At 40.9% G+C, this 25,697-nt stretch overlaps 2 protein-coding genes across 8 annotated transcripts in view; one reads left to right on the top strand and one right to left on the bottom strand.

The window, feature by feature from the left end:
* The window catches only part of LOC117967871 (latent-transforming growth factor beta-binding protein 3-like), a 59,810-nt gene extending 58,834 nt beyond the window's left edge, over positions 1-976 (top strand). For all 4 annotated transcript variants that reach the window (XM_059012067.1, XM_059012068.1, XM_059012069.1 and 1 more), the window contains one exon: positions 31-976. In XM_059012067.1, the coding sequence (XP_058868050.1) occupies positions 31-182 (152 nt within the window). In that variant the 3' untranslated portion in view covers positions 183-976. The remainder of the gene's footprint in view (positions 1-30) is intronic.
* A 4,211-nt stretch (positions 977-5,187) lies between these two features.
* The window catches only part of LOC117398666 (metastasis-associated protein MTA2), a 44,492-nt gene continuing 23,982 nt past the window's right edge, over positions 5,188-25,697 (bottom strand). Inside the window, exons 5-19 of one of the 4 annotated variants that reach the window (XM_059012063.1) lie at positions 25,389-25,452; positions 24,265-24,382; positions 23,583-23,685; positions 19,816-19,915; positions 18,960-19,148; positions 17,928-18,002; positions 17,694-17,752; positions 16,534-16,634; positions 15,316-15,455; positions 13,525-13,753; positions 12,953-13,042; positions 12,488-12,609; positions 11,558-11,703; positions 7,808-7,992; positions 5,188-7,186 (exon numbers count right to left, since the gene is read on the bottom strand). In XM_059012063.1, coding sequence (XP_058868046.1) covers positions 7,839-7,992; positions 11,558-11,703; positions 12,488-12,609; positions 12,953-13,042; positions 13,525-13,753; positions 15,316-15,455; positions 16,534-16,634; positions 17,694-17,752; positions 17,928-18,002; positions 18,960-19,148; positions 19,816-19,915; positions 23,583-23,685; positions 24,265-24,382; positions 25,389-25,452 — 1,690 coding nt within the window. In that variant the 3' untranslated portion in view covers positions 5,188-7,186; positions 7,808-7,838. Of the gene's footprint in view, positions 7,993-11,557; positions 11,704-12,487; positions 12,610-12,952; positions 13,043-13,524; positions 13,754-15,315; positions 15,456-16,533; positions 16,635-17,693; positions 17,753-17,927; positions 18,003-18,959; positions 19,149-19,815; positions 19,916-23,582; positions 23,686-24,264; positions 24,383-25,388; positions 25,453-25,697 lie in introns of all 4 variants that reach the window. The other 3 variants (XM_059012062.1, XM_059012065.1, XM_059012064.1) reach the window with 3 other exon arrangements.

The raw sequence follows: 25,697 nt of genomic DNA, 5'->3' as shown, positions 1-25,697 counted from the left end.
TGACACCTTTTTATTTCCCTGTCTTCACAGACATTGACGAATGTGCCGAGCTGAATAAACGTGGCTCATTGTGTAAGAACTCTCACTGCATCAATACAAGCGGCTCCTACAAGTGCTTCTGCAAACCCGGCTTCATCCCGGCTCGGAGACCCAACATCTGCATGCGCTCACGGACACAATAGGTCATCCCTCCCCTCCCCTCCTCCTCCTCCTCCTCCTCCTCCCAACACCACACACCCCCCTCCCAACACAACACAAAATACCACAACATATCCCCTCTCCCAACACAACACACCCCAACACTCAAAATACAACCCCCCACCCCAACACCACACCCCCTCCCAACACAACACACCCCCGAGACTCAAAACACAACAAAACACAACTCAACACAACACACACCCCCGACACTCAAAACACAACACCGCACACCCCTGACACTCAAAACACAACACACCACACCCCCTCCCAACACAACACAAAACACACCCCTCCCTCCCAACCCAACACAACACACCCCCAATCAACTGCTACACTGTCTACAATAGGAGCATATGACAAGGTGAACGGAGAAGCTGGGATAATCAGATCAAAGAGGATACTGCATGAGTGTTCATACTGGTGCTGGAACGAACATAAGGGTTCATGTTCGAATTTTACAACAAAACTTTAATGAATATTCCAATTCGGGGTGAGCCGATACACAGATTGTCCTAGTACTGAAATTCCCTTTAAAATGTTTTAATTAAGTAGAATACAACCTTTTAAAATGGTCTTCATTACTCAACTCATAACAAACCTTCAGCTGTTTTCGTTGCTGAAAGAGAAACATGTTAAAGGGAACGACTGAGAGAATCCAAGTATCACACAGCCCTTCAATCAGCACTAAAAACTAACACCTGCCATCAACAGATACCGCTCTGGTCATAAGTTTAGGATCCCCTAGAATTTTATGATTGAGACAATTAAAAATTATATGTATATATATATATATATATATATATATATATATATATATATATATATATATATATTATATATGTGAACATAATGTAGATCTTTTATTTAACATCATGTAATTAAAGAAACTACAAAATGATATCGCAAAAGTCTACCGGAAGCCCTGATAGTAGTGCAGTATTTCATGTTAGATTTCTAAATGTCACATTTTTCAATTTGTCTGTTTTTTCTTTTGTCAAGTATATGGGAAAACTACAAAGCATAGGTCATTCAAAATTAGTTAATTCCATAGGGTGAGGCAAAACTTTTGGCCATAGCTGTATACCAGCTAGAACTTCACAGAAATAATTTTGAATTAGCTGGAAAACAATTTGATCATATGACAATAAAATATAAATATATATAGAGATGCTACACTGTTACTTATTAAAGGAGAGAAACAGTCTTCTGTAAAGCAGAATAGTTGGTGTTTATTTCAGGCCTAACGTATGCATTGGTTTGCGTTGCATCTTAAATTGTGTTTTATGAACAGGGTCATTGTTGCAACAGAACACCTTTCAAGATTTTTTTTAACTAAAATATTTCTAATGTGCAAATTCTGATTATTACTGTGTATACTGAGTATTTACCTAGCAATAATTCATTTCAGAAAATAAGGACTCTGAGCATTCATGGAGAATTCTGTTTATATAACAATTACAATGTAGGGAAAAGAAAATGTGTTTAAATGAAATAGCTGAATTCATTCATTTTTAAAAAAAATCAAGCTCTGCATCTGCTTAGCATCACAGGGTAATTTAGAAGAATTCGCCCTGTCATTGGAGTTGAATGAACGCAACTTTCAAAATAATAATGATGATTCATGCTGTACCGTTAGACACATCATAAATGTATTAAACAAAAAAGACAAAAAAATCATGTTGCAGCATTTGTTATATAATATATTTCTTTTTTGTAAAAAAAAAAAAACCTGAAACATTAAGAGAAAGGGCATTTTGTTGTTTTGTATGTTTTTCTTTTTGGTTCTCAAGTTGTTACCAAATGTTACATTTGCACTTTTATTGTGTTTGGCCATTAAATTATGTTGAATTAGAGTATTGCTGTCTGCTGGATCGGAGTCATTTCTGTGTTAGGAAATCGAGTCTGTTCTAGATTAAACTTCAGACACACTGTAACTGAGGCCATGTGTAAAAGCGGAGCTGGTTAATACATTGCAACAAAGCCAAGTTTGAACTTACTGTCACAGGTCACCTGCTGATGACTTAATAATACCGACATCAGCAGACAATACTTAACATCGAGACTAAGAGAAGTAGACACAAGCAAAATAGAGAAAACATCCACAGAAAAAGGATGGCTATTTAAAAAATGTAGTACTAGAGGTGCAAAACAATTACATCCCAAAAGTAGACAAATCTAAATCTAAAACAAAAATGGCCAAAATGGTTTACTAGGTCAATTAAAAAAAATATTCAGCGAAAAGGCACTTTACAGAGCGTTTAAAAGGGACCAAAAACAAAAGTACACAGAAAGAGTACTTGGAACTGCAAACACAAGTCAAAAACGAAGTTAGAAAGCCAAGAGAAATCAACATTGCTAAGGGGGCCAAAAAGTTTTCCCAATATTATAACAGCAAGAGAACATTCAAGGAGGAGGTAAAATGTCTAAGAGACACAAATGGCAAAATCATAGACGAAGAGAAAAAAAAAATAGCAAATATATTAAATGATTAATTTTCAGTTTTTACAAAGGAGGATACGGACAACATGCCCCACATGTCGACCTGTTCCTGTCCAGTTTTAAATAACTTTAGCATAACAGAAGCAGAAGTGTTAAAGGGACTAGGAGCTCTTAAAATAAACAAATCCCCTGGGCTGGATGAGATCCTCCCAATAGTACTCAAAGAAATGAAAGAAGTTATTTACAAATCGCTAACCAAGATCATGCAACAGTCTCGACACAGGGGTTGTACCGACAGACTGGAAAATAGCAAACGTAATACCGATCCACAAAAAGGGAGACAAAACCGAACCAGGTAACTACATACCAATAAGCCTGACTTCTATTATATGTAAACTTATGGAAACTGGAACAAGCTCCAAAATGGAAAATTACCTATATGGTAACAGTGTCCTGGGAGACAGTCAGCATGGTTTTAGGAAAGGGAGATCGTGTCTAACTAACCTGCTTGATTTTTTTGAGGATGCAACATTGAAAATGGATAATAGCAAAGCATATGACATGGTTTATTTAGATTTCCAGAAAGCTTTTGACAAAGTCCTGCATAAAAGATTAATTCTCAAACTGAACGCAGTAGAGATTCAAGGAAATGTATGCACATGGATTAGGGAGTGGTTAACATGTAGAAATCAGAAAGTACTGATTAGAGGAGAAACCTCAAAATGGAGCGAGGTAACCAGTGGTGTACCACAGGTATCAGTATTAGGTCCTCTGCTATTCCTAATCTACATTAATGATTTAGATTCTGGTATAGTAAGCAAACTTGTTGAATTTGCAGACGACACAAAAATAGGAGTGGCAAACACTGTTGCAGCAGCAAAGGTCATTCAAAATGATCTGGACAGCATTCAGAACTGGGCAGACACATGGCAAATGACATTTAATAGAGAAAAGTTTAAAGTACTGCACACAGGCAATAAAAATGTGCATTATAAATATCATATGGGAGATACTGAAATTGAAGAAGGAATCTATGAAAAAGACCTAGGAGTTTATGTTGACTCAGAAATGTCTTCATCTAGACAATGTGAGGAAGCTATAAAAAAAAAGCCCAAAAAAATGCTCAGATATATAATGAAAAGTGTTGAATTTAAATCAAGGGAAGTAATGTCAAAATTTACAATGCATTAGCAAGACCTAGAATATTGTGTTCAGTTCTGGTCACCTCGCTACAAAAAAGGATATTGCTGCTCTAGAAAGAGTGCAAAGAAGAGCGACCAGAATTATTCCAGGTTTAAAAGGCATGTCATATGCAGACAGGCTAAAAGAATTGAATCTATGTATTTAATCTTGAACAAAGACGACTATGTGGCAATCTGATTAAAGCATTCAACTTTCTAAGTCCAGGGTACTTTTTTGACCTGAAAAAATAAACAAGGACCAGGGGTCACCAATGGAGATTATATAAAGGGGCATTCAGAACAGAAAATAGGAGGCACTTTTTTTAGAGAATTGTGACGGTCTGGAACCAACTCCTCAGTAATGTTGTTGAAGCTGACACCCTGGGATCCTTCAAGAAGCTGCTTGATGAGATTCTGGGATCGATTAGCTACTAACAACCAAAAAAGCAAGAATGGCCTCCTTTCGTTTGTAAACCTTATGTTCTTTGAACCGTGATGTCAGCAGTCATTGCAGTGGCTCCCTATAGGACAGAATCCAGACCCCTGTGGTTGAAGCAGGTAATTGAATATCTGCGTTCTTTGCATTTTTATAGCTATAGCATGTATGCTGGCTTGAAACACGTGATTTAGTTGCTCTGGATCCTGGGGGTGTCGAGTTGTCACAGTGATGAGTTAATAACACGGACATCAGTGTAAGGCCTGTACTGACCGCTGCACTGCAGAGCTGGCTCTCTAGTTGAATGGTAAGGAGTTTGTCTTTGAACCCTGAGGTTAGCAGTTCAATCCTGGCCTTTCCTTTTAATTCAAGGGACTGAGATGCCAAGCTGTTCTATTACTGCTAGTTGGTGCAAGTCCTGTTCTTGAAAGAATTTGAAAAGATTACCATTTTCTTTAACAATAATTACTGCAAACACATCGCTTTATACCTGTTCATGGTTAATTAACTAACTATTACAGCACCCACAATGCATTCCCCCAAAATTACATGCAAAATGGCACAGGTGGACCTACACAGGAATCATTACAAATGGGGAATGTGTCAAAAGACAAAGTTCATGTTTGGAAATACAGCCTCTGTGGTAGTTTAATTAAAAGGTGAAACACCTTCCTTGTTATATTTCATTTTGACCAAAAACCTTTAGGTAAAATGAATCTGCTAGACCCTTCTCCTCTTCATAAAGATGCACTTAATGGGCATCAATATTTAAGATCAAGTCGTCTTTACAAAACATTTTCATCTTGGACTGATAGAGATACGTATCGTCATTAGAGGCATTTAAGCAACAAGAAACAGTAGATCCAGTCCCCTAAATTATTTAATTAATGAAGCCAATGCACACAAAACAGGAGATCCCCTCCAGCAAAATGAAGAAAAAATTCTTTATTGTTTTTTCCAAGGTACATTAATAGGTTACAGACATCAGATTAAAAAAAAAAACAAAAAAAAAAAACACAACCAAACACACTTGAGAAAGCCAAGATTTTTTTTTTTCATTTTCTCTTCAAAGTACAAAATGCCACTGCCCTCCCATCCCTTTTCCCCCACCCACAAACAAAGCACAATGTAACACATTTACAGAATATTAAACCCTCTGAGGAAAGAATAAGCTTTTGCTTTATAAAAACGCTTTAAAACCTACTGTTTAAAAGAGGACTGGGTATCCCTGGGTTGAAGCATTTCTATTTATTTTACAGTGATCTTTAACAAGGTTGAAACAGAACCAGGTTAGAAATAATTAAAGAATGTGCGCCTTTGCCTCTGTACACCCCCATATTCTCATACTTAAACAACTTTATAAAAGAATGTCCTTACCAATAAACTTAAAAAGAATCAGGCCACAGAAAACTGCTGCTGTGTATTTCGACAGTGCGTGTGTGTGTGTGTCTAGAGATACAAGCGAGTAGGTCACGGCAGAGCTGCACATGTACTGATCATATGAAATGTAGGATACTGGATACATTCCCCAGTGCCAAGACTGCAAGTTCAAGAACAGCCATCAGTATCACAACCCCAACGTACAGCCACCTTGTTAAAATGCAAGTTTGACATGCAGACAGGCATACGGACAGATGAAATGCTTCTGTATATCCAGATTTCAATGCTCTAAAGAATGTCTTTAGCAAGTTCCCTGACAAATGGCTAAGCTCTTCTTTAGATGTAACAAAACTAAATGTACTTTAAGAGCTAAACAAAGCAATTTAAATGCAATACATAGAACAGAGGAAATTCCATTCTGAATCAGCAAAAAAGTCCTGTAAAAGCTTATGTATTTTAACAAGGGACAAATTTCCATTTACAAGCACCTGCCCCCATTCAGTGTTACACATTGCCCCTTTTCTGCTGCAATTCTTTGATAAGACTTCAAGTCCAAGCGTTGCTTGAGACAGATGTGTGGGTGGCACGTATGGTCGCTGGGGGAAATACATTGGTAATATGGGAAGAGAACACCACAGGGTCAGGCCTGTAAAACAAGGAGCTGCCGTTCCACTTGCTGGCAGTCAGTACAGCGTGTGGCACTTCTATAAGAACAGAAGGAATGCCACAGCACACTATAGGACTGCCTCTACATGGCAGATGGTGTGACCTGTGGGTTTCGCTACTTACTATGTTGATCCTGTTCAATCCTACAAATAGTGCATGCATATGATCATTACAGTGCCCATAAAGCCATGCAGAAGAGTGCTACTGTGTTTGGATTGGGGTAAGTAGCCACAAAGCTGTTACTGTTTAATACCATATTAACCGTTGCAGGAGGTGCTGATGCAGGAATGGCTTTGAAACCTGTGGTCAGGTTTACCATCAGTCTTTAACAAACACCAGGCCACTAACTAGCTCTCCGCCAATCCTGTTGAACTCTTTCAATAGTGCAGACCTGTATGTCTGTCTAGGGCTCCAAACTGCAGTCACTGCAATAAAAGAAACAGGACTCCACTGGTTGATTGTCAATTTGAGGACAAGAGATCTGCAATAATGCAGTGCAGTGGGCATCGTGATGGATTTTAAGGTAGGCTGCTATGATAGTTTGTATGAGGCTAAAATAGAACACACAATGTCCAGATTTTAAAGAGCATTTAAAATTCAGTTATATACAAACGGTATTTGGCAGGTGAGATTACTGAAGCACACACACACTCAAACACAGAAACTCTTGCATGGCACTCTGCCTGTACCACTGCCAGGACTGTCCTCCCTTCCCCTCTGCAGAGTGGCTCCACTCCCATCTCAGTGCAGAGAATAACCAGTCAAGCCATCTCACGAGCAGGGTGAGCGAGGGCACAGCCTGGCTCCAAACATCACGGCCGGGGCAGGAGTTTAAAGATCTTACTGAAAATCCATTTCCATCTACAGCACTCAATTGCACATCCTGAATTAGAGGGTAAGAAGTAAAAAGATCTTCAAAACAAGAAAAGTAAGGGGGCTGCAACTGAGAGACAGGACTTGTATAAAACCTTAGTTACAGCTCAACTCAGTCTGCCACATCATACACAGCTGAGCACAGGTTTCTAATTGCAAACTGTGCTGCACCTTACTGCAGGTGGAAATGGTACTTTGAATATTGGGCTCAACAAACACAAATCTGAGCAGTTTAACAGGGTAGCGGAAACACAGCTACTCAAACCCTGTAACATTTCACCTGTTCCAACTGAACTGCTGAGGAACAGCAGCTAGAGGTTCTCATATAAACAAAATAGATTAAATCCTTGATGCATCAACCCAGACTTGTTTTATCCTTTTAAATATTTACAAAAGTGTGCTTTTCAAAATATGGACATTTTTTTTGTTGTTTTTTTCTTTAAAACGAAAATGCTAAAGGGTGTTTCACCTTAACACAACAAAACAAAATATTAGAAATAATAAAATAACTACAAAGTTGTAAGAGGGGAAAAAAAAAAGGGGTGGGGAGGAGGGGGTGCCAAAAATGTGGGAAAAAAATATATATTTATAAAACGAGAGTCAGAGGAGAGCGTTGGCTTGGAAAGCTTGCCTTGGCCGGCATGTCCAGGTATTGCCTTGTCTCAGTCCTCAAGGACAATGGGCTCCGTGGTGCTGGCTGGTACAGATGGCACCAGCAGGGGCCTTGCTGGCACTGGCACCTTCACTCGTACGGGCAGGTGTGGCTTCCGTGCTGCTCGCCGCATCTCCGCCTGGGTCAGTGCTTTCCGAAGAGCTCTAGTGGGAGAGATGGAGATCAACCTGAAATCCGAACCACAGAACCCAAGCGCTGCTCCCCAGCTCAGGGTCAGACTCTGAACCCCAGCCCTGCTCCACAGATCCCCAGCTCAGGGACAGGCTCTGAACCCCAGCACTGCTCTCCACCCTGATCCTGCTCCCCAGCTCAGGGACAAGTCCTGCTCCCTAGCTCAAGTGACAGGCTCCAAACCCCAGCCCTGCTCCCCAGCTCAGCGACAGGCTCCGAACCCCAGCCCTGCTCCCCAGCTCAGCGACAGGCTCCGAACCCCAGCCCTGCTCCCCAGCTCAGCGACAGGCTCCGAACCCCAGCCCTACTCCCCAGCTCAGCGACAGGCTCCGAACCCCAGCCCTGCTCCCCAGCTCAGCGACAGGCTCCGAACCCCAGCCCTGCTCCCCAGCTCAGCGACAGGCTCCGAACCCCAGCCCTGCTCCCCAGCTCAGCGACAGGCTCCGAACCCCAGCCCTGCTCCCCAGCTCCCGAGGCCAGTCTTTTTCAGCTAACATACGAAAACACCCAACACATGCAAGTAATTTTATGATATTCTAAACTTTAAAAATACAGTTATTTGGAAGTATATGCGTGTATCAACTGGAACATACCATGTACAGTAATCTCTAAACAATGTAATACTCAATGTATAAAGTACGGGATGACATGATTTTTTTTTTTATTTCTTTATACATCTAGATCTGAATAATAATAAATACGTAAATGCGTTTGCTGAATGATTAGGAGTGGGGGAGGGACGCTAGTTTTTATATACAAGCTCATTATACACACACACACACACACACACACACACACACATACATATATAATGTTTTTATTGTTATGCTACCTGTTGACATTGTCACTGCTGTAGTTTACTAATTTTCCAAGTTGGTGAGGTTGGTTATGTTGAGTATAACTACTATAGGTTCATAATTAAGGTTAAATTGTGAAAAAAAAAAAATCTGTTTAGTTTACCCCAGGGTACCTAAGGTATCAACTTAAATTATAAATAAAAAGGGAAAGCGCTGTCACTCAGCCAGATAGGAGCAGATTTCCGTCACTTCTGAAACTACAAGAAACCACGTGACTGCCAGCAATCAAGTTCAACTGTTTTTTCTTTTGGTATTTTTTCATGGTTTTGTTTTTTCACACATTGGACAGGGGTGAGAATTAGAAGTAGGCTTTCTTGTTCAGCTCAAGCCACGATATTTGTTTTTTCCTGTTTGAGGATTAACAGCAATGGCATTAGCTGGAACGTTTGCCTGTTTGTCTTTATAGTTTTACCTCAAACACTAGATAAAAAGCACAGGCCTGCCGAAATTAGTGTTCGATTCGGTTCAGTAATTATTTCCTTAAATAATATGCATTTAAACGTTATATATACAGTGCCTTGCGAAAGTATTCGGCCCCCTTGAACTTTGCGACCTTTTGCCAGATATGAAACTGTAATTTTTTGTGAAGAATCAACAACAAGTGGGACACAATCATGAAGTGGAACGAAATTTATTGGATATTTCAAACTTTAACAAATAAAAAACTGAAAAATTGGGCGTGCAAAATTATTCAGCCCCCTTAAGTTAATACATTGTAGCGCCACCTTTTGCTGCGATTACAGCTGTAAGTCGCTTGGGGTATGTCTCTATCAGTTTTGCACATCGAGAGACTGACATTTTTGCCCATTCCTCCTTGCAAAACAGCTCGAGCTCAGTGAGGTTGGATGGCGAGCATTTGTGAACAGCAGTTTTCAGTTCTTTCCACAGATTCTCGATTGGATTCAGGTCTGGACTTTGACTTGGCCATTCTAACACCTGGATATGTTTATTTGTGAACCATTCCATTGTAGATTTTGCTTTATGTTTTGGATCATTGTCTTGTTGGAAGACAAATCTCCGTCCCAGTCTCAGGTCTTTTGCAGACTCCATCAGGTTTTCTTCCAGAATGGTCCTGTATTTGGCTCCATCCATCTTCCCATCAATTTTAACCATCTTCCCTGTCCCTGCTGAAGAAAAGCAGGCCCAAACCATGATGCTGCCACCACCATGTTTGACAGTGGGGATGGTGTGTTCAGGGTGATGAGCTGTGTTGCTTTTACGCCAAACATAACGTTTTGCATTGTTGCCAAAAAGTTCGATTTTGGTTTCATCTGACCAGAGCACCTTCTTCCACATGTTTGGTGTGTCTCCCAGGTGGCTTGTGGCAAACTGTAAACGACACTTTTTATGGATATCTTTAAGAAATGGCTTTCTTCTTGCCACTCTTCCATAAAGGCCAGATTTGTGCAGTATATGACTGATTGTTGTCCTATGGACAGAGTCTCCCACCTCAGCTGTAGATCTCTGCAGTTCATCCAGAGTGATCATGGGCCTCTTGGCTGCATCTCTGATCAGTCTTCTCCTTGTATGAGCTGAAAGTTTAGAGGGACGGCCAGGTCTTGGTAGATTTGCAGTGGTCTGATACTCCTTCCATTTCAATATTATCGCTTGCACAGTGCTCCTTGGGATGTTTAAAGCTTGGGAAATCTTTTTGTATCCAAATCCGGCTTTAAACTTCTCCACAACAGTATCTCGGACCTGCCTGGTGTGTTCCTTGTTCTTCATGATGCTCTCTGCGCTTTAAACGGACCTCTGAGACTATCACAGTGCAGGTGCATTTATACGGAGACTTGATTACACACAGGTGGATTCTATTTATCATCATTAGTCATTTAGGTCAACATTGGATCATTCAGAGATCCTCACTGAACTTCTGGAGAGAGTTTGCTGCACTGAAAGTAAAGGGGCTGAATAATTTTGCACGCCCAATTTTTCAGTTTTTTATTTGTTAAAAAAGTTTGAAATATCCAATAAATTTCGTTCCACTTCATGATTGTGTCCCACTTGTTGATTCTTCACAAAAAATTACAGTTTCATATCTTTATGTTTGAAGCCTGAAATGTGGCAAAAGGTCGCAAAGTTCAAGGGGGCCGAATACTTTCGCAAGGCACTGTATATGGAATAGATATATAAACTGCATGACGCTCATATGGAAATGACACTTACAATTCTAAGATCAACATTTAAAATTGCCTGGCAAAATCTGAAAGGGTTAACCCTTACAGCGTTTGAACTGAACTATTACTATTGCCTGCTTGATAACTAGTTTCTTCTAGTCTCAGAGAAGATGTACAATATATATTTTTTATAAATACTAGAACATTTGTGTGTACAGGACTACACATGCACATAATGTATAAAAATAACAAGGCTAAAATATATAGAGACAATCAAATTGACAACAATTCAACTAAAAGCACAATTTGAAACATTTAGCACTTGAATAACTTAGAGACTCAACCATTTCCATTACCAACTTGCCATCTAGTTCCTTCTAGGATTGAATATACAGTTTGTTATTCCTCTTCCTGATTTCTACATCAAAGAATCGCAAGATACGGAACGGTGAGCTAGAGAAGGGCCATTATAGGGTAAAGTATCACACATGTACAACTTACTGTGAGCACGGGATTACTGAGCCTAGCCCTGGATCCCTGAGGACAGACTCTCAGATATGTACCTGGTGTCTTTAGTGGCGACGAAGACCACAGGGTTGGGCGCGTCACCGGGGTTCACCTTTTGCCTCTTAATTACAGACTGCGAAGTGGTCCTCATTCCCGATGTGAATGGCCTGCCATTGGCCGAATACTGGAGCCCGCCTCCCACCTGGAACCAATCACAATGAAGCCAGAATGACACACCGCGCACGTTTGCATTTCCCCTTTTAGAAGTAGTCCGAGTTCTAGCGGCTAGGCCAGTGCTGCTCTCTTGTGTTGTTCCATCGATACCTTCCGGGACCTTTTTCCCCCCAAATGCTTCATTGCGGTCTTTAATTGTTCATTCACATTAAGTACCTTGTTTAATAGTCGTTCACGAGTACAATGTTCGTCAGTGTGATTTATAATATGCTAATACGTTGTGTGTAGAGTGCCGTCTTAAAACTGAAATGTTGCACAGCCGAGCGGACAGAACCCAGGAGATGCAAGCTGAGGGGAGTCGAGGGGGAGCTCTCCCCTGCAGTGAGGGAGTGGGGTTAGTGGAGGGGGAGCTCTCCCCTGCAGTGAGGGAGCTGGGTTAGTGGAGGGGGAGCTCTCCCCTGCAGTGAGGGAGCGGGGTTAGTGGAGGGGGAGCTCTCCCCTGCAGTGAGGGAGCGGGGTTAGTGGAGGGGGAGCTCTCCCCTGCAGTGAGGGAGCGGGGTTAGTGGAGGGGGAGCTCTCCCCTGCAGTGAGGGAGCTGGGTTAGTGGAGGGGGAGCTCTCCCCTGCAGTGAGGGAGCGGGGTTAGTGGAGGGGGAGCTCTCCCCTGCAGTGAGGGAGCGGGGTTAGTGGAGGGGGAGCTCTCCCCTGCAGTGAGGGAGCAGGGTTAGTGGAGGGGGAGCTCTCCCCTGCAGTGAGGGAGTGGGGTTAGTGGAGGGGGAGCTTTCCTCTGCAGTGAAGGAGTGGGGTACCTACATTCTCAAAGGGCCTCTTGACCCCCAGGATGTTGGTGGAGGCACGGCTCTGGTTCAGCTGGTTGCGGTTGATCGGAGTGGGGGTCCCTCGCGGAGCTTTCAGTTTCAGGGGTGCCTGGATAGCTGTCGAGAGAACAGGAGGTCCAGTGTTAGCAAGAAATCATTGAAGTTTCCATTACAGCATGAGCAACAGGCTTACAAGGACAAAGGCAATCTGAACAGCCTTGCATGGATCTTGATTCATCTTGATCTTGATTCTTAATTCTTAATTCATACATTTGAGAAATCAAGCAATCTGTGTTAGAATTTAAGTTCATCTTATTATCCTGTGCATAGACACAGCATGGTTCCATTAAAAAAAAACAAAAAAAAACACACAACTCAATACGTTGCATGTTGGATATCTTTTAACAGAGATCAATTTGTAGTTCGAGCAGACCTGCTCAGCTGTGCTGTCCTAACTTACCCAGCTCCTTGACGATCGTAGCCAGGGTCGGCCTGACAGTGGCCCGGACTTTAAGCGGCAATTTTGGTGCTTTCGGGAGTCGAATCACACCTGAAGGACAGAGCGAGGACACAGTGACTACAACGGCCTCTAATACACATTCAAAAAGTCAAGACTGCTACACAAACAATTGAACCGCCCCCCCACCCCAAACACACACAGTACCTTGGTGTTTGCAATGAATGGTACTTAGGGAGTCAGCACAGACACACTCAGACTTACACTGCCTTGATGGTGTTAGTAGGGAGACAGCAGACACACTCTTACACTCTGTGTTAATGGTGTGGAGTTGACTGTTGTGTAGGGAACTGCCATGGTGCACACACACACACACACACACACACACACACACACAGTCTTGATGGGTCAGTAGGTAGACTCAGTGACACAGACTCCTTACACTGTCTTGATGGATGTGTAGGGAGACAGCACTCGCACAGACTCTTACACTGTGTTAAATGTGCTGGAGTTGATGAGCGAGTAGGGAGACCACACACACACACACACACACACACACACACACGGTCTCTTACACTCTGCCTTGATGGTGTTGGAGTTGATGGGAGCGTAGGGTCGCCGGGCTGCTCGGCGTGGTTGCAGGAGGTCTCTGCACACACGGCGGGCGATGCGGGTCAGCTTGGTGGTTTGCAGGATGAAGGTCTGCCTGTTCTTGGCGAGGAGTTTGGCACGGCCAGCACTGCTGGTGAAGGGAGAGAGCCCCTGGACCTCCTGCCGTGTCATGTGACCTCGCGGTGGTGCCTCCTGTAGGTGACAGAGGGATCCACAGTCATATTGAGAGTTCAGTCAAGGAGTTATAGACCAGCACTGGGACAAACACAGGTTTCAAATGCTGGAATAGTCTTACAACTGTATTACTGCAGCTGAAAAAGCAAAACAAATTTCAGGGGTTAAAACTTGGTGCACCATAAAAGGAGCGAAATACTATTCTGTACAGTAGAATGTGTTAGTTTCCTTTTCATGATATATTTCCATAATCATTTACAGTTTCTGTTACATGAACACTGTCCAGCACTATTGCATACCAGGGGTAGCACAGAGAGGTCTAATCAATGTGACCGGCGGCCTCAGAATCTGCCAGTCGACTGATCCCACACTTCAGCAGCAGCAACACATGTTTGTAATCTTATTATTTTAATTGCATTGAATCAAAACAAAGTAATTGTGAAGCGTGTAGTTTCAGATGGACAGAAGAAGTGCCGTTGCGTTTGCAATCCGTTATTACATAAAATTACATTTTAAAACATTAAAAATAGTTAAAAAAAAATTCCAATATAGCATACAAAAACAGCAAAGTGTTATAAAAACAGTCAATTCACAAGCAGAGCACCAGACCTTCAAGCAATCCATTTTTTATATAGCGCCTTTCACGCCAGGTCACCACAAAGCAATAAAAACAATACAATAAAAATAAAAACAATACATATTACAAAAACAACAATAAGCAGAAAAAAAGGAACAGAATAAACACAAAACAGTAAAATATGTATAAAAAGGTCAGTTATATAAGCTGTATTATAAAAATGTGTTTTTAATCTAGGTTTAAAAGAGAGCAACAGTGGGGACATGGAGACAAGAGAATATCAATTCATCTAGATGAGAATGCCAGGCTATAAAAATGTGTTTAGTCTAGAACATTAAATAGTTTTAAAAAATGTAAATGGTTTTAAATTATTTGATACATGATTTATTAATATACATAGATTTAAAGTGCAGACTCGTTGAATATTTACCTTGACTCAAAGTAGTCGTTCTACCCCTACTACATACCACGTCTTCAAGTGTAAATACATCTGGGAGGCCACTGTTTTGTCTAAGAAATTGCTTACATTGGAGAACTGACCATTTATAGCCTTGCCAGGGACCGACAAAGAAGTTATTCTGCAGCTAACAGAAAATTAACAATTTCCCTGTGTATTAAGTCAATTATGCTGCTTTGAAATTATAGCACCCACCTAGTATCACAGGTTTCACGAACATAAAATCTGCGACACTGAGGGCCGTAATACACGATACACCAAGGTCAGCAAACAAACACTGCAGTAGACATTTAAATACACTGTGCATATTGGTAGTAGACCAACAGTACAATCACATCTGTAGACTGAACACTGTATGCAATAGTGAAATACAACTGGGTAGCTTTGGTAATTACTGTACTAAAATGTTTGTTATAGGGTTTGATGCAGCCCCCCCCCCCTTAATACTGCACTTCAGTTAGATTTGTTAAAGAGCTTTAGTGGGTCTGACCCAGTGAAAGGGTGTGTGTACGTGTGAGAGGAGGAGTGTGCACGGGCTGTACATACCGTGGCGGTGCGAGCAGCGCCCTCTAGCTGCGTGGGGGTCTTTAGGCCTCCGTACTTCTTCCAGTAGATCCAGCAGGAGGCGCAGAGCCGGCACTGCATGTTGGGAGGGCCCCAGGCATACCACTGTGCAGACTGGGAGGCTGAAACACGAACACCACTCACATTAACATAAATAACCAGAGCCTCTCTATTCAACAGGGTTAGAAGCTCACTTGTCCTGCTGCTACACCTAGTCCTGGGGTTCAGAACTCCCCTCGTTTATTATTATTATTATTTATGTCTTAGCAGACGCTCTTATCCAGGGCGACTTACAATTGTTACAAGATATCACATTATACATTATTTCACATTATACAGATATCACATTATTTTTACATACAATTACCCATTTATACAGTTGGGTTTTTACTGGAGCAATCTAGGTAAAGTACCTTGCTCAAGGGTACAACAGCAGTGTCCTCCACTGGGGATTGAACCCACAACCCTCCGGTCAAGAGTCCAGAGCCCTAACCACTACTCCACACTGTTTATCTCCATTTGGTGCCATGAATTTAAACAAATCAGGCCCTTTGCTAAATCGGCTCCTATTACACTTCTCAGCACAGTGAGCATAAGTCACAAGTGAGTTAGTATGTTCACTAATAAGAGTTGTTTGTGAAGTTATAGAGGAAGATCTGATCATTAAAACAATGCATTTAAATTGATGGTGGTTCTGAAACCCAGGACTGGGTGCAGCACTAGTGCAACTTTCTAACACTGTTAACACTGGTTAACACTGTTTAACCACTGTTTAAGCATTTAAAACACTGAGAGGAACTGTTCAGGACCACATGTCTGCTCTTGTGCTAAACAAGTACAGTCAACCTTTACATGAAACTAGGTTAGGCTGTTTGGTAATGGACCGGAAAGTCATTAAAATCAAGCCACTAAAAGCTGAAACTTCTTTGGGGGGGGGGGATGAAAATAAGTTTTTGATTATACGTCTAGAAAAACTACTATGTCATTTAAGATGAAAGTAAAAATTGTACAACTTAAAAAAAGTGGCGGCTTTAGCTGCCACCTATAGCCACAATACAGGCAAGCTTTAACTTAATGAGCAAATTTACATGTTCACTCCATTACTGAAACGTGAAGTAAGCAGATGCTCAAAAGAAAGAAAGAAAGAAAGAAAGGAGAGAGAGAGACAGACAGACAGGAGACAGAGACAGATGTACTCACTGTGGCAGCTCTCGCAGCTCAGCCCCTTCTGGAAGCCAGCGGCTCCGTTCACACCAGGCTTTGAGCCCACCGGCATAATCTGGTTGGGGTTTGGTTTGGTGCTGCGAGGGGGGGAGCAAAACCAGAGAGTGTCAGGCAAGTGATGCCAATTAAAACACAAAAAGATACCACTCAACCACAGCAGAAGCAGTAGCAGGCAACGTGTACTACAGAGTGATTACAGAGGGACACGTAGACTAAACTGCAATGGATATTTCAACAGTGCACTGAACGGATGAGGGGTAACGATACTGTTCATATACCGTGGGTTCCATGGTAAATGTCCCCGGTACCACGGTAAGCTTGGGGTACTGAGGCACATCAGTGTACCGCGGTTATCGTGAGGTGCAGCGTTTAGTGTAAAAACACTTTCCCCAGCAGAGTGCACCAGAGAGCTTTTGTGAATTTAATAGGGTGTCTACCTATGCTTTTGATTGGTTTCTCTCTAAGGCTATCAGGCAAGAACTGTATTAACAAACATACTGCATTTTATTCAAATGAATTTGTTGATTAACACATACTACATTAATTAAAATCAATACATGCTGGTGCAACTTGATAACAACCGTAAATGTTACCATACTTTACACCATTTTTGCAATTATTCAAATCAATACATGCAATTGGTTTTGGCCAAGTTTCATACTACTCGTTAACAAATTTATTTAAAAAAAAAATTAAAGATTTCTATCAATATGGATTATTCAGTGGGTTAAACTGTTGTGTATTCATGCAAGTCCATACACAATAAAATATTTAAATCTTCAGTTAAAGCCCCATTTGGTTTATAAAAATAGTTTTAACATTCCCATATATGCTCCAAATTGCACCCAGTTTTGACTGTCCATCCTTATTCATATTAGCACCCAGTTTTATTGGCACAAGGTTAAGCGTCCATGCTCTACAAAGAGCCCCCACCCCATTCATTTTTTCAATAACTTGTTATAAGTCTTACACACAATTAAAACTAATTATTACTGATGCATATTTTATTTAAAATGTTTCTTGGTAATTAAATAACATTTTAAAAGAAGTATTTTGCCATGGGGAAATCAAGCCCGCGAGCAACCTTGGCTTCTGTGTATCTTGCATTATGAAAGAGGAGCCTTCACTCTACTCACTAGGTCGGGATGTAAACCTGTTTCAGCTTGCTGTCTGCTTCAGCCGCCTTTAGCCTTTTCTGAAATAAAAGACACAACAAATTAAAACCATCCGCAGCAGCAGCAGTTTAAATCAATAATGTGTTATCATCTACCGCCGGTGGTTCAGCTGTGAGATTCAAACCCAGTTTGACCTCCACGCTACAGACTAACCACCGGCCCCCTTCCACACAGGAGGCACAATAAGGACAGTACCTGCTGGATGTAGCGGTCAGTAGTTTTCCACATGTAGTAAAACTGGACGATGCTGGCCAGAGATTTCCACGGGAGCTGAGGATAAAACGGAAGCAAAATCCACCTGTTAGATTCCATTATCAAATCACAGGAGCACGATGTAGAGAGGATTACAAGCAAGACTAGTGCGCTGACCAAATGGGATGACCAATACATTAAAAAAAAGTGCATTGCTGAACACATTACTAAGCAACACTATGAAGCGTTTTTTCTTATGACAGATTTGTGTTGTCATAAGAAAGCATTACCCAAACAAACAAATAATCTACTTTATTTATTTTTTTAAACATACTTAAAATCAGAGTTTGCTGAAGTGCATAAGCATTATGGGCTATGATAAAACTGCTATTAAAGTAGACAGCTGAGTGACAATTCTATATAATCGCCTCGCTGAGATGCTGAATTATGGATGGATTAATCAATATACAGTATTTCATTAATACCGTGTGACACGGATCCTCCTGTTTATGCCAAATGTTTAGATTTGCAATAAACATATCAAGAAGAATATGCAGGGCTTGAATTTCATTTTTGTGAGCTGGGGGGACGGGGGGATTTCCCCCCCGTGCTGCAGCCAATGGGGGGGTTTCCAGAATTTTAGGGGGAATGGAAAAACAAAAAAAGGCACTTTTGCATATAAAACTATATATATTTTACTGCATCATCATTCACACTGGTGTTGCTTTAAAATGAGCTGCTTTCAGGAGACCTAACAGCTGTTCATCACTGTGAGACAGAGCACTCTCCAATGCTTTTGCCATTGCCTGACGAAGTTTTTGCTGCAGCAGAAGAAAAAAAGTACTTCTCTCTTTAACCAGCGCTCCATTTCTTTTTTTAAACACTTTACACTCAGCCCTATTCCGCCTGCTTTCCACTGTTTTTATTTACGTATGTTTAACTACTGGATAGTGTGTGCTGCATGCATGTAACACATCAAATGAAAGGCCATAAAAGTTCCTGGTGTGAAAAGCCACTCTGAATGGCGGTACTCACAAAGTCCTGCCGGATGTCGTTGAAGTCCTTGCCGTACTTCTCCAGCGCCTCTTCGAAGAGCATGGCCTCGGAGGCGGACCACTCCTCCATCTCGTCCCGGCACAGCACCGGCCCGCCCTGCGGCACCAGCGTGGACATCGCCTTCGCCAGGTCATAGCCGTTCTTCTGCAGTGTGTCCATCGCGTGGAACTGAGACACGAGCACAGGGAGACATCGCATCAAGAGTGATGCCAGGACAAAACGTGGGGATTTTCATTTCATTGTATACATTTTTTTAGGTGCAATTATAATCTTGCAGTACCTACATGCGCACCAGCAAGCCCTTTAAGGGTTTTTATTTTGTCATTAGTGTCATCTCATGTACCAAGACTAGCGACTGACAAATTCGAAAGACACGGATAACGGCACTAACAGTGGTCTTATGGTACAAGAGTCTTCTCATAAGCATATTTGGGTTCTGACACGCCTAATATAGAGCTGACTGTCTTACAGTATTAAGAGGTGGTTAAAAGTCACAATTTCTAAACAATTATCTTTTACCATTACATTTTTTGTAATTTTTAAACAAAAAATAAACAGACACACCTTGGTGTATGTATGAAAGATTGCTTGGCTACTAGTAGGATTGCTGTACTGGAATGAATCTGAATGCTTGCAGCTCAAGGTTAAAAGGGTGCTCCAAACCTCCAACAGATCAAATTATAATACAGTACAGAGCCTTCGTCAAGGTCTACATATTGTCAAAGTTTGTGTTACAATTAACATTCCTGGGAGCCACTATTGAATTGAATTGTAAATCACAATCTGCCTCCCGGATGGCGGTGCCATGCAGAGGGCTGGGCAGCGCGTTCCTCACCAGTGTGATGTCGCGGGAGGCCGCGGCGGCGCTCATGTGCAGGCTGGGTTGGCGGATCGAGCTGCTGCAGTCCAGCGCACGGGCGAATGTCCCGACAGCCCTGTGCAAGAGAGACACGTCAGGACAGGACAGCAACGCAATGCAACACAACACAAGGCAACAGAAACCTCACGACCACACTGATGAATCTTCAGATAGAACATCTACATTGAAAAAACAAAACCATGGGTAAAAAACTAACTGTAAATTGGAGATTTCAAATGTTTTAACTAAAAAAGGCACCGTTTAGAAGTTTCAAATCACATTAAAACCCTGATTATTGTGCATTATCATGTCTGCACGGTATCTCTTAACCTCAACACTGTGACCTATAGAGATGTAAGGATACACTAATGTCTGGTACACGATATGCATTGCAATACCTGTGATGGTCCAGGGGGCCTACCTGTGTGATGCACAAGATCAAATTACTACTTTGTTAAAAAACTAAAACTAAATAAGGAGTGTATCAGAGGTCACGCTAGCTTTTCTGTTCATGCATTCCTGAAAACGCACATGCCCCAAATTTTGCGTCCCATCCATCAAATACATTTTAAAGCAAAGGCGAATAAACTCCAGGGATGTGCATTTTGGTACATTTTTATGAACGTTTAAAACTATGGCATATAGTAGTTAAAAAAAAAAAAATATATATATAATCTATATATAAACACACACAAATATCTCTCTCTCTCTCTCTCTATATATATATATATATATCTATATATATATCTATATATATATCTATATATATATATCTATATATATATATATATATATATACACACACACACATATACACACACACACACACACACTAACAGTAAACCGTTCCCATGACAAAGATGAGATTCTGAGCACTGTTTCTTGCCTTCATCTACGTATGTTTTAATATTTTCCTGCATTCGAATAAGAGGATCGCTGTCTCTCAAGCAAAGATTATTGAAAAACTACATCTGCGCGTAAATGCTTTTTTTTTTGTTGTTACATCTTGCCGTCTCGATAAACAAGCCACGGATCTCCCATTCAAAATTATAAGAATTTATTTTTAGTTTGCGTTTTTGTGCATTACTACTGCTTCAGTCACTGTAGTACTTGTAATCAGAAGTAGATGGCTGAGATGCAGATGATGAACAATCTTCTTCATGAGAATCCCCTGAAGATGCTGATTGCTTAGCAAAAAAAACTTGCTGTCAGGTGTACACTCTGCACTAGATAAAAATCTGTAAGGGTATCCCTGTTAAACTAGTGCGGAAAATAACAAAAGCACAATGTTAAATTAGGCGACTGCAAAAATGAAATGCGAGTTAAAAGTAGGATCGTGGAAGAACAATTCACGTAATTTGTCAGCTCTGTTTGAAATAATTAAAAGGGACAAGAATTAGGCTCAGGCAAGATATGAAGGTAAAAGCAAAGATTGTTTTGTAATTAAACAGCTTTTAATTATGAAACAGAATCAACGAAATTTGTCACCGAATTAAATATAAAACCCAAAAACTTAAGTTCCACTTGGGTGTGTGTGCTTGCATTTACTTTTTCCAAAATACTTGTTTTATTTCTTAGCAATATGGACCTCTGTTAATATGGGGCATTATTTTAAAATAAAGTGCATGGCGGGATACTATCGTATTAATTTCCAATGTTCATTGCGCTGCTAGGAACTGAAACCGAACTATTCTAATAGCATTAGTGTGTGTACGCATTACGCCCGACTAAACATGACACGGTACTTTAGTGTGGACGCTAAAGTTTGAGCTGGATTAATTTAAATGTTTCTGAGCACGGTTCTTGAGATCGGTTATGTAGTGCGGACAGGGCAAAAAGTAAATGTTCTTAATATTGCTGGCAAAGCCAAATATGAGGCTTATTGCTGCCACCTACAGGACTGGAGTGTACCTTAATCCATGCCATTATATTGCAGAACAGTTATTTTTTAAAACAAGCAAGCATTTTATGGTCATTACTGCAGTGTAATAGATTACTACGAATATGCATGTCTGCATCCTTTTCCATTCTGTGTGTCCCGTGAACGCAACGTCCAATGGATTTATTTTGCATCTAGGATGCAAAATTCTGCGTTAACGCGACCTCTGGAGTTTGTATTCATACCAACCATAAAACACAGGTATTCTTCATTCAAGAACTGCTTTGTGAACTACAATGAGCTCTGCTGTCCTTTTGGTACTGTACCCAGATACAAACGATAGCTCCCTCTATTACATGTAAAGAAAGTGTCCCGATTGATTGGCACACAATGAATCATTGCACCCCAAGTGAACTACCAGACAGATATGCGCTCTAAACCAGGGTTCCTGGGCTTAATCAGTAAAGGGACTTCATTTAAAATGGAGACAAGAAAATAAGAAAGTTTACAAACGAGAGGAGGCCATTCGGACCATCTTGCTCGTTTGGTTGTTAGTAGCTTATTGATCCCAGAATCTCATCAAGCAGCTTCTTGACACCCAGGGAGTCAGCTTAAGGATCATAGGATCCTTAAGCTGACACCCATAAGATCATAGGATTCATCAGTCACTATTTAGTATGGTTTTCATTTGTTTTGTTAACCTTTATATTTAAATTAATTAAATATGTCAAGTAATTGTCACTACACAATTCTGAGGTGCTCATATTGATGAGAAGTAACTTGCTGAATCTTTAGACGTTTTAAAAAGTCATTGGTCTGATATATCAAATAAAAACAAAACCTGATGCACCTAGAATGCACAATTACCAGTTGTAGGCAAGTACTGACTTCAACAAAAATGGATTACAGAATTATATATATCATTTGTGTCCACTAGGTGGCACTTGATGCGTGCAAGACAGATATGAGAATCGAAGCCCTGTTGAGGAACACATGGACTTGCAGTGCAGGGTAGGACACTGGGGTAATACGCTGGCATCTCCCCCCAGCACAGAGCCCTCTGTCCCAGCACCCTGCAGGAGTTAGGGTTAGATATCAGAGTGGCCCCCCCTCCTCCCCACTCTGCAGTCCTACCACATTCTCTCTGCAAGTCCCCCATCCAGGCACAGACTAGGCCTGGCTTAGTGTCCGAGGTCTGCCTCCAATGTGGAGGTACTGGTTTAACTTTAAAAATTTAAAACACTCAATAGTACTGAATTTAGAAATACTAAAATTAACTGACAATGACTTCAAGCTGAAACATTTGTCAATTAATTTCTTAAACATAATAAATGTATGTTTTTTTCAACTAGAAGAAAGTGAATAAACTCAAATGACAAATGTTTACTAGAAACCTCTCTCAAATGGTCAAAACATTTGTAATTTACTTTATCAGGTCACTTGGTACTTCTAGATTTAGCATTACAGGAGTGTTTAACAGCGATGGAATAAATTAGATGAGCTGAAATCCTCTTGCCCCTATATTGTTCCCACTGTTTTTCATTTATTATTTTTTTTTTATCTAGATTAAAATCATATTTTTATAATAGAGCTTATATATTCTGTTTTTATTCAGTTTTTTTTTTTTAATGTTTACTGTTGTTCAGTAATATGCATTGTTTTTGCCTTTGTAAAGCGCTTTGTGGTGACCTGTTGCAAAATGTGCTATATATAAAACTGAATTGAAATTAAACAGCTCCAACATGCATTTTGCTAGTAAGCTTATAGCAAACGCTTTCCAAACTGGGATAAACGCTTTGTAACTCTATGAAATCTCCAATAGACCCAGCTACAGGACTGTGCCCTGCACACTGCCAGCTCTCACCGTGCCACCACTAGGAACTGGTCTATCTGTCGGTCTGTCAGCGGGTTGTCAGGATCCCACACCTTGGTCTCCAGTTTCAGCTGGTTCCGAGTGTCTGACTCCACTGCAGAGAGAAGAGATCCAGTCACAACACTGAGGGGAGGAGCTGTGCATCTTGAAAGGAGTGCAGGGCCAAACATCTGAACACTGAAGCAAATCTGGCTTGAAATGTATTCAGTGGCAGACACGGCCGTGTTCATATTCCTTGATACAACAGACTGCATCAAAGAGATATCATGCAAAACCAACGTCTGAAATGTGCCATTAATAAAATGAGTTTAAAATAACACTTGTTAGAAAAGTTATTTTTAAAATATTAACCACCTGGACCAATGTAGTGGAAACCAAGAGGAAGCCAATCTGAAAGTGTCATGAAAAGGGGCAGATTTGTTGGGGGTGCAATCAAACTCCCTCTTCTGCAACATTTCAATACGAAAGAAACCTGACAAAAGTTCTAGCCCAATTAACATCAGAAAAAAGAAAATCAATAAAAATTTCAGCAAATGCCTTCGTTAGCGTTGACTTATGCTGTAGCTTTACCTAATTATCGAATCAGTTTCAGTAAGAAGCTATGAAGTTGGTTGAATATCAGTCTCATTGTCTTTGGCACCTCTGCAGGTCTGCTCACTCGCATGACCATTACCTTCAGGCAGCTTGTCTGGGATCTCTGCCTGGTACTTGGATCCCACTCGAATCTCTCCCTGATCCGCAAGCAGGGTCTTCTGCACCGGGTCAAACACCAGTGAATAGAAAAAGCAGTCCTGCAGCAGAGACAACACAGACACACCCCCATCAGTACAGAGGATACTTATGCTTCTCCTACCACATTAGATGACATTTATGGTTATAGACAGTTATGTTTATTGTGTGTATTTCTCATTTGCCATGCATGATCAAATCGATTCATCTGTTTAGCATCTCACTTACCTATGGTTGGGCTTTATTTTTCTAACAAATTATATTTTTAAAAAAGTATAGGGGAGAACAAAGATTGAGGGCTTCCCCCACAGTCCTAAACAAGGCTTAAATTCTCATATTGCTACGAATTTGTTGAAATTCGCAATAGTTTCCTAAGATTGTTTGAATTGTTTGTGACAATGTGTATACCTATTCAGTGCTTGTGTGTAATTTCTATAGTAAGAATACAGTTTAAAACTCAAATTTCAGAATCCTGGTCTGTTACAACGAAACAATATAAAAGACGGCAGGGATATAAACTCACACTAGCCCTGCTGCACCCAGTCCAGGGGTTCAGAACTCCCCTTGTTTAGCTACAGTGCACCCTCTTTATTCCTCGGTCTGACAAACATAAAAAGTATGACTTGTACAATGTAATGGACTATCAGGGAATTAATCAAATTAGTGAATCAAACAGTGAAAACAGAAGGAGCCCTGTATAGTACTGAAAGTGACAAGGTTTATATCCACGAGTTTGAACAAAATCAGGCCGCTGGTAAATCACAGCATGACGAAGTCTCGCCGGTGCCTCTGTAGATTAACTAATAGGAGTTGTTTCTGCAGCTAGAAGGGGCAACAATGTATTTAATCATACTCCTGATCATTTCAATAATATATACTTTTTTTGAAGTTAGTTCTGAAACCCAGGACTTGGGAGCAGCAGGGCTCGTTTGAGAGTTTCAAGCCCTGGGGGGCTTTATAGATGTTGGCAATATCGTTTCTCATCCAGTACTGGAATATTGTGAACGACATTTATAATTGACAACATCGAGACACAGCACAGCTCAACCAGCCTGTTGAGATTCTCACCTCTCTCTCCAGATACCCGGCAAGGACGTCTGTTTCATTCAGAAGAGTGACGTTACATTTCCCCCTGAAATGCAAAGGGAGCACAAGCTAAGAATTTAACCTTTTACAATGGAAGCAGTGTAAAGGTTACTTATTCAGTATTTATTTCCATCTATACATGTACACATACATCCACGTTCATGTTGCAGTGCACCATTTAAAAAAAAAAAAAAAAAAAAAGAAGGCTTCTCGGGATGGCTTTTTTGATTGGTTACAAACACTCCCAATATGATGCTTAAATGTGTTAAATACTACAGTTTAGGAAATTAA

Source organism: Acipenser ruthenus, chromosome 43 (assembly GCF_902713425.1).
Source record: "Acipenser ruthenus chromosome 43, fAciRut3.2 maternal haplotype, whole genome shotgun sequence".
Taxonomy (NCBI): domain Eukaryota; kingdom Metazoa; phylum Chordata; class Actinopteri; order Acipenseriformes; family Acipenseridae; genus Acipenser; species Acipenser ruthenus.
Note: the sequence above shows the minus strand (reverse complement) of the source record. Positions and strands in the feature narration are given on the sequence as shown.